Here is a 10,037-nt window from a genome sequence, read left to right on the forward strand (position 1 = left end):
TGTGGCATTTATACACAATGGAGTATTACTCTGCAATAAGAAATGACAAAATCATAGAATTTGGAGGGAAATGGATGGCATTAGAGCAGATTATGCTAAGCGAAGCTAGCCGATCCCTAAAAAACAAATGCCAAATGTCTTCTTTGATATAAGGGGAGTAACCAAGGACAGGGTAGAGACGAAGAGCTGGAGAAGAAGAATAACATTAAACAGGGATGATAGGCGGGAGGGAAAGGGAGAGTTAAGGGAAATTGCATGGAATTGGAAGGTGAGCCTCAGGGTTATACACAATTACATATAAGAGGAAAGGAGGAGTAGGAGAGAAATTATATAAGTGGAAGAAACGATTTATAGTAGAGGGGGTAGAGAGAGAAGAGGGGAGGGGAGGGGAGGGGAGGGGGGATAGTAGAGGATAGGAAAGGCAGCAGAATACAACAGACACTAGTATGGCAATATGTAAATCAGTGGAAGTGTAACTGATGTGACACAGCAATCTGTATACGGGGTAAAAATGGGAGTTCATAACCCACTTGAATCAATCTGTGAAATATGGTATATTAAGAACTATGTAATGTTTTGAACAACCAACAATAAAATAATAAAAAAAAGAAAAAAAAAGATCTGAATATAGAAAATGAGGTGGGTACAATTATCTCAGTTTCCAAATGGGGAAAATGAGACACAGAAAGGTTTGGCAGCATGTTCAAGGACTCACAAACATTTCTGCAAATTGGAGTCCAGCTGTTTAACTTAAATGCATATCTCTTCAGAATTAGGCTCAAGACCTGTAAACAGGTTACTGTGGATGTTGAAGGCAGGGACAGACATCCCTGGGAGTGTTCAGTGTGGCAGTATGGAAGGATTTCCGATATGCCTCCCAGTGTCGATGGAATGAGGGTCTAGGAGGCACTTCCTCACTGGGTGTGTAGCATGGGACACTGGATGCTTGAGACACAGATATCATTCTGCTTGAGCAGGTAAGAAGACATCAACTCAAGATAGAACTCTGATTTGGCCAAATTCATACATTTTTAAATTTAGTAGACTTCTAGGTAGATGTACTTCAGTTTCTTCTTCTATATAATAAATATCTGCCATATGGGCTTGCTGTATGACAAGCTTGAATGAAACAATACATCCAAAAACATCTGAAATACTTTTGGACACACAATCAACAAATCTTTTTTTTTGGAGGGGGCATACCATAGCCATTTTTTCCCTAGAGAATAGTGACATATTTTATTTACCATTGTATTCTTAGTGCCAAGTACTATACCTGGCACGAGATGATTGCATAATACATTTCTGTTGAAGGCACAGGTAAAATGATAGAATGATTTTTTTCCTCAATCTTCTTGGGAACCAGGAGCTCAGATCAAGATGTGCAGTCTCATCATCATCTCTTTCCTCTTGGTGTGCTGCTCAAAAGTTCATAAAGGGCTCTCACTCATACCACCTCATGCCGGTGCCCCATCAGGATATTGCCCCTGCCCGCGCCCGGAGCAGTGGGAGGCAATGCTTATTAAAGTACTTTGTCCAATTCAGGATTGAATGAAATCTAACAAACTCAGAGAGTTCCCAGAGGAGAGCAATAAAAATTGATTAAACAGACCTTCTAAAGAAAGGTTAGGAGAATTGTGATTATTTTAGCTAGAGCAGCCTGTGGTGGGGGGCAGGGCACGGGGGAGGATAATACATTTTCAAGAAACTAAAGAATATCTTGTGAAACTTTGTGGTTAGTAGTGGGCTAGTTTCATGGAAGACAGAAAAGAAGGAATTTTGATGACTTTCCTGTCTGACATGAACAAGTGGTCTTTTGCCCCTTCTCTGCCCAGGGGGTTATGGCAGCCCACTTGCTCTGAAAAGTTTTTATTACATTAGGACATATTCTTAGGACTGTTGTGTCTCTCAGGTACTGTGAGGTCGTGGGGCAAATAAGGGAAGAGACATTTTAATTAAGTAAAAGATTAGACTATATTAATTCCTTGACTTGGCAGTTTGAAAGGAAAAAGCCCAATTAATTAGAGACCCCAAAGATGTTCCAAAGACACTAGCCCACCCAAGGGTTCTCTGGTCTACCTTGTCAATCTGCTACATTCAATGAATAGCATACTCATTTCTCTCTTGCTCCATTATCCTATAATATTCATGGATAAGGGAAGGTTTCCTAGGAGAGCAGAAGCTTGGAAATGGAACTCCTACTATCACCAGGACTATGTTATTTCTTGCCTGAATTGAGTTACATTAACTCTATATGGTTTGCTAACCCAATGGATATTTATAAATGATCTGTGTCAGGAATTTTGTTAAGCACTGGGATATATTGGTGAATTATATATATATTCAATATATGTAATACAAGTAACAATATTGTCCCCTGTCTGATCCAGTAAACCTTTACTCCTCCCTCAAACACACCCCTCTCCCATTGTTAGTCAGCATCTGCATATCAGGGACAACATTTGGCTAACCCAAGGCTTAATACATGGCCTATGGTCCAGTGGAGTATACAGACAATTCAAAAAGCAGTTGTAATGTAGTAAGGTATGAGCCATAAACACCATATGAGAAACAGACTTGACCCAGAGTCCAAGTTAGGGGAAGCTCTTTGGATAATATGATGCATAAGTGATCCATGAATGATGAATAAGCATTATCAATTGTTGTTAATTCCTTCTTTGGCCACATACTTGGTCCACATAGCTCTTAGTTTGGAAATAAATGTTGTTACCTTACCCATTCAGTCTTCTTCTCCCATTTATAACTTTTCATTTTGTTTTAGAATGATTAGGTCCATAATCTAACCAATACTTGCTTTATTTGGGGATGATGGAAATTTCCAGGCATAGTTACCACAGATTATATTAATATTGATTATGTTAATAATTATAACATTAAAAATGCAAATGATTATATGCCAAGAATAAACTTTGCCTTGAAGCACTGTGTTGGTAAAACGTCCAGGAAGCCCACATGTTAATGTACTTTTGAGTTTTTCTACACATGGAGTATAACTTCCAATTCTTGTGGCTGTACATGATACACTGGTGTGTATTCATATATGAACATAGGAATATTATGTCTGATTAATTCTACTGTCATTCCCATTTCCATCCCTCCTCACTTCCCCCCACTCCTCCCTGTCTAATCTGGTAAACCTTTACTCATTTCAAGTTTTACTCATTCAAAATTTTCCAAGGAATCTCCATACTGCTTTCTAGAGTGGTTGCATCAATTTGTATTTCCACCAGCAACGTATGAGTGAAACTTTTCTTCCACACCCTTGCCAACATTGTTACTTGTATTCTTGATAATTGCCATTCTGACTAGAGTGAGATGAAATCTCAGTGTAGTTTTAATTTGCATTTCTTTAATTGCTAGTGATATTGAACATTTTTCATATATTTATGGAATGATCATATTTCTTCTTCTCTGAAATGTGTGTTCAGTTCCTTTGCCTATTGATTGATTGATTGATTTGTTTTTGTTTTTCAGAGTTAAGTTTTTTGAGCTCTTTGTATAGCCTGTAGATGAATGCTATCCATTGGTCATTCAGTAGTGTACTATTTAGTATCCAGGTGTTAGAGTAGCTTCTATTTTCATTTTGTTGTTTATTTCTAATTTCATTCCATTTTGATCTGATAGAATGCAAAGTATTATCTTTATTTTTTTGTCTTTGCTAAGAGTTGCATTGTGATCTAAGATGTGGTCTATTTTAGAGAAGGATCCATGTGCTGCTGAGAAGAAGGTGTTTTCAATCACCAATGGATGAAATATTCTACATGTCTTTTAAGTCTAAATTATTAATTGTATTTTTTTAGTTCTACAGCTTCTTTACTTAGTTTTTGTTTGGAGGATCTATCCAGTGGAGAGAGTGGTATTATTGTGTTGTGGCCTACTTGCTTCTTGATATTGAGTAGGGTTTATTTGATGTGCATAGATGCTCCATTGTTTGGGGAATAAATATTTATGATTGTGATATCTTGATGTATAATTCCCTTAAGCAGTATGAAATGTCCTCCTTTCCCCCTTATGATTAACTTTTTTTTTTTTTTTTTTTCTTCTTTCAGCCGTTTATTCAGGTCCTTGATATTTCTTCTTCCTCCCTTATGATTAACTTTAACTTGAAGTTCACTTTATCTGATATGAGGATAGAGAACCCCTGCTTGTGATACATGTGAATGATAGGTTTTTTTTCCCCATCCTTTTACCTTCAGTCTGTGGATGTCTTTGACTATGAGGTGAGTCTCTTGGAGACAGCATATTGTTGGTCTTGTTTTTTTTTTTTCTTAAAAAAAAGCAGAATAAATAATTTATTAAGGCTCTGTGTGATTAACTTTTTAATCCAATGCTACAATGGTAAACAGTTTCCCTTTATTAGTATTTTGCCTAAAACATACAATAACAGCATAATCTGACCTGAACTAGAATATAGCTCTGTCCTTTAATACTTAATGATTTAACTGTGAGGTAAGTATAGATTTTGGTTTTCTTAATGAGTCAAAGATAGAAGAATAACTTCAAAGGCAATCAAAATTCCATTTGCCTGAAAGTTAGATTTTATTTACCCTATTCACTGATCCAAAATCAAAATTATCCTTATATCAAACAAGGATGTCATGAATTGTTCCTGCTTCCCATAAAAATATTAGGAAATTTTTGAGGATAAGAGTTGGGTTTTAAATTGCACTTTGTTACTATACCATTCTCTCTCTTTTTAACTGATCAGCCAGAAGCATTCATAAAGCTCTGTTGTGAATGGAACTGTTTCAACAGTCCCTTGTATATAGATAGGTCAATTATAAATTTCATCCCACCTGGAATTCTTTCTTTTTCAGAACTTTAAGCAGCAGGAGTGACACATACCACAGAGGTAGGAAAGACCATCTTTAATAGATTGTCTTTTTAATTGTAGAGAATTTTGAAAATTAAAATTGTTGAAATGCTAAACCAAGTCTTTGATGAGTCCCAAAGGACCACAGATCCGGTGACTCCTATCTGAAGAATCAGTTCCCTGGAGTGTTCTAGCCTTTGCTGGGCACTTGACAGCTAGATCTACTAGGTCTGTGGACAGCTACACCAAGAAAGCACACTCACTTGCCAATTCTTTAGATCACCCAGTCCTGTTGGCAGAGAGGGCAGTGATTGTTCTGTTTTACCCACAGGGACATGCAGCAGTTGTGGAAGGAATGATTACACTCTCCCCAGACCACAACACAATCCTCTTGTTTGTTTTCAGCTTGACATTTAAGACAGGCATCCTGGTCCCTGCAGATGGCTCCTGTATCGCACTCTACATCCCAGCTCCACATGACAACTGCATTCCACTTCTTGAGCAAGAACATTTTGTTGCCTCCTGACTTGGAGCCTGCACTCCTGGAGTGCAATGACAAAATGCAGAGCTCCTCACCCTCTTCCATGTCAGCCATGGTGGTGGCTTGGAGCCCACGGGAGGACACTGGGTTAGAAGTGAGTGGCTATGGTAGGTCTGCTGGGGACACTAGATAGGTGATAGCCTGGGTCTTGTTTTTTAATGCAATCTGCCAGTCTATGTCTTTTGATTGATAAGTTTAGGACATTTACATTCAATGCTATTATTGAGATATAATTTTTATTCCCTTTCATTTTGATTTATTTCTGGTTTTGACTATGAATTAATTTTTCCTTTGATGGACTATTTTTCTAGAGTTTTGCTGGTTTTCACTTTTATTTTTTATTTCTTCTTTACAAAATATCTTTTTGACTGTGTTTTGTAGTGCAGGCTTTCTAGTTGTGAATTCTTTAACTTTTGTTTATCATGGAAGGTTTTTAGTTAATCATGAATTTTGAAGCTTAATTTTTCTGGGTATGGTATTCTTGGCTGGCATCCTTTTTCTTTCAGATCTTGGTATATATTAATTGAAGACCTCCTAGCTCTGAGGGTGTGGGTTGAGAAGTTAGCTGAGATCCAGATTGGTTTCTCTCTAAATGTGTGTGGCCTGTTGTTTTTCTCTGGAAGCCCTTAAAAATTCTATCCTTATTCTGTATGTTGGGCATTTTCATAATAACGTATCTTGGTGTGGGTCTATTATAATTTTGTATATTTGGGGTCCTGTAAGCCTCCTGTATTTTATTTTCCACATCATTCTTTAGATTTGGAAATTTTTCTGATATTATTTTTATTGAAAAGTTTGTGAATTCCTTTGGTTTGTATCTCCAAGCCTTCATCTATTCTGATAAATCTTAAATTTGGTCTTTTTAGGTTACCCAATATTTCTTGCAAGTTCTGTTCATGGTCTTTTAGCATTTTCTCTGTGGTCAAATTTGTCTTCAAGATTATATATTTTGTCTTTGTTGCCTGAAACTCTGTCTTCCAAGTGATCTAGTCTGTTGGTGATGCTTTCAATTGAATTTTTAATTTGGTTTATTGATTCCTTCATTCTGAGGATTTTTATTTATTTCATTTCAGACTCTCTATCTCTTTACTGAAGTGCTTTTTCACTGTCTGTATTTTTCTCTGATTTTACTTCTTATATTGTCTTTATCTCACAGATCAGTTTAACTATGTATCTTTTAAACTCATTTTCTGATATTTCTTCCAGTGTGGTATCAATGGATTGGAGTACCTTGTATTACTTGTGGTGATTTGTTCCCTTGCTTTTTCATATTGTTTGTGTGTTTACCCATCTAACAGTATGGATCTGAGGCACTAGACTACCCTGTGGATTTATAGTGTCTCTGAAGGATCTTGTGCCTCACCATTTAGGGAGAGACAAATAACAATAACCAATTTGAACAATATATCTAGCATTAAAACAAATAGTTCCTGATGTGACATCTACAATGTTAATTTTCACAATAAACAGAAATGACATGATCAATTATTGCCTACAATAAAAACAGTAAGTTTGCAAAAGGGTTTACAATTTTGAATCGTGAATAGGGAGATAACAGAAATGATATAGAATGTAATGATTATGAAGGAGAAGGAGAGAAGATAGAAGTAAAAAGTTAAAGGAAGAGTAAAAGAGGGAACAATAGAGATTTAGCCACAAGCAGAAGAAAAGAGAAATATATAGGTGGGAGAAAAAAATGTGTATAAAAGTATAATTTTTAAAAATAAAAATAAAAGAATACAAAACAAAATTGAAATATAATAATCAAACATCCTCAAAAAAACTGATCCATGAAAAATAACTGGCTTCAAAAATGAGACCAAAAATATAAAAATATAAATATGTATAAATGTCCTGAAAGCATTAGGGTCACAAGCAGAGAAAAAGAGAGAGAGAGAGAGAGAGAGAGAGAGAGAGAGAGAGAGAGAGAGAGAGAGAGAGAAATCTCCATGAAAAGTTAAAGATTTGTTTCCTTTGGAGTTCAAAAGATTCTCAGCTTCTCTTCACAGCAGAGTTATGTGGGGTCATCTGGAGCATGATGCTCCACCCTCTGGGTTGCTGGAGTGAGAGAGGTAATCCTATAGATCAAATTCCTGGAGACAGGGTTTAGGCTTAGGTGTGCTCTAGGCTCTTTGTTGAAAGTCAATTGGTCTAGAGATTAAAAATCAGCACACTTCCAGGACCCAGTAATTGCTGGTCCGCACTGGAAAACTGCATCCCAGGGATCTCCTCTGGTTTCCACTTGTGTGATGGAGGAACCAATTCTTAGTCTACTTCATCACCTGCAGACCCTACATTTCCTGTTCTCATCTTCAGTCTATAAACTCAACCTCTCCTGCCCCACCCTTTCTGAATTCCTGGCCAGGCTTGTCTCTCCCAGCCATCCTGCAAGCAGCCAAATTGGAAGGGGAGGAGGAGAGCTGGGTGGGGGGGGGTGTTTCTACACCCAATCTTCCCCTCTGTAAACCTCTCTCCACCTTTGATTTTCTCCTGCTCACTTAGGCACACTCTATGTTGAGCAGTGTGGGTTTGCCAGGCCTATATTTCAGGCCAAACTCATGTTTGCCAGGAATCAGTTCCCTAAGCTGCTGGCCCCCATGCCACAGCTGCAAAATAGTTTCTTTCTCTTTTCTTCACATGCTGCTGGGAGAGATGCAGCTTCTTTTCTACACAAGAATATTATGCAGTGCACTTTTCAGTTTAGTTGGGCAGTGTCTTTGATCTCTAAACTCTTCATATCCAGACACACCCCGGGCCTCCTAAAAATGTGGGTTGCTTTAATCCCTTATCCCTCTACTTTGTTTATTGAGGGACCACATTGGCTGGTGACTCCAGGTGCAGTAGTGGCTGTGGCGCTGAGGATTTTGTTATATTCAACCTCCTGAGTCCCTGAACTGCTTTAAATGTCAGTTTTAAATTCTGGTAAAGCTCCCCACCTTTCCTTTTTTTCCCCCATCCACCTTGTTGAGAATCTGCCTATCTGCTTTATTGGTTACACACCACAGAGCAGACAGGAAAGTGGCCCTCTCTTGAAAACCTGTAGTTTTTATAATTATTTTTTTTTGTTTAATGATAATCATATTGAGGCCCAGTATAAATGATAAAAGTTTTCTGAATCAAATTTGAGCTCCTTAATGTTAAATAATTAATTATAGTAATCTGTTTAGTGAAATGAAAACTCTAATTGCCTGGGTCAGGGTGTTTTTTCCTTCCTTGGGACAGAGCTCCACTCAGGCAGTGGTCTGCTGTGACTGAACATATATGCTGGCCACAGGCAGCTGATCCAGGGCTGGATACACGGCCTAAGCTGAGTGAATGATATGATATTATCTTAGGGATTTTTGAGCTGGGTCAAGAAAGATGATGAATCAATCTCCCTCACTGGTGGATACTTGAGGAGTTTTAATATTTTAATGATATTTATATCCCTGCTTCCCACAGTGCTTGAGACCAATTGTTTCTGTGCCTGTGCTGCTGGAGTATGCTAATGTGAGAAAGATCAAATTGTTAGCCAGCTTTCCATTCTTACAGCCAAATATCTGCAATAATCAACTTATAAAGAGGAAAGTTTATATTGATTCATAATTTTGGAGGTTCAAATCCAGGATTGGTTGGCCCCATTTCTTTGGAGCTGTGGTGGAAAAGCACACCCTGGCAGGAGTGCATACTGTACCAAAACTGGTCACCTCCTGGCCAGGAAGCAAAGAGGGTAGAGGAGGGGGCTGAAGTTCTGCAATCTCCATCAGGGGCACATCACCAGTGACTTAAATATCACATTTTAAAAATTTCACCACTGTAGGGACCAAAGCTTGAACACATGGACCTTTGGGAGACATTCAACATCAAACTCTGACAATCAACTTTCTTTAAATAAATTCCTTTTGTTTTATGCAGGCTACATCAAGGTGAGATTGTGCCTCCTTCAATTAAGAATCCTAGTGAGAGCAGGCCATATAATATGGATAGAAGAAACCTGCTAATTTGCCAGCTGGGTGTGGATCAGAATATAACACTTATTGGCTTACTACTTTGAAGGTTTTCCCACTGGGGAATATTTTGTAGAGAGTCTTAGGAGGTCATACATTAGGCCCAGATACTGAGGCTGTATTCGACACCTGTCTTTGCAACCTCAATGCTAGGTCGCAGCTCCCAGTCCATCCACTCCCGTTGCTGTTTCTAGGGGCTCCTACTAGGAGGCAGTATCATGCAGCAGTTAAACACCAGAGTTCCAGAGTCTGACAGATTAGGGTTTCAGCTCTATTGATTAGGGGTAGCTATGAGGTCTTTTGCTAATTACTCACTTTTATCAATCTTATTTTTCTCACCCATAAAAAAATGGAAGCCTCGTTGGATATTGTTAGGATTAAGGGAGTATCTATCTGGAGTATTAGGCAGAGCACCTGACACATAAATGCTCAGTAATTATCAGCGATTATTTTAATATAAACCAAGCCTAACAAGTAGGAAAGGACTGTTTTGCCTACTCACTGGTATGCAATGGAAGAGGTCAACTTTTAAGATGTACAGAGTTACTCTAATCCTGGTACACATGAATGTGTAGACAGTGCTTTAGTGCCTCTGAAGAGACCTGAGCCAGATAAGGAAGATTATGATTGAATTTCTGCTTGCGACATAATTTGACACTCTGGCTTTTTCTTGCTC

At 38.1% G+C, this 10,037-nt stretch overlaps 1 protein-coding gene across 1 annotated transcript; it reads right to left on the reverse strand.

The window, feature by feature from the left end:
- Positions 1 to 5,108: 5,108 nt before the first annotated feature.
- LOC308634643 (RING-box protein 2-like) lies at positions 5,109 to 5,429 on the reverse strand (the record flags this gene model as incomplete). Its single annotated transcript, XM_081268638.1, has 1 exon — positions 5,109 to 5,429. One exon carries the CDS (start codon positions 5,427 to 5,429, stop codon positions 5,109 to 5,111), a length of 321 nt encoding a protein of 106 aa, XP_081124764.1.
- Positions 5,430 to 10,037: the final 4,608 nt, after the last annotated feature.

The sequence above is a fragment of the Spermophilus citellus genome (genome assembly GCF_964194105.1).
Source record: "Spermophilus citellus genome assembly, chromosome: 15".
Taxonomy (NCBI): Eukaryota; Metazoa; Chordata; class Mammalia; order Rodentia; family Sciuridae; genus Spermophilus; species Spermophilus citellus.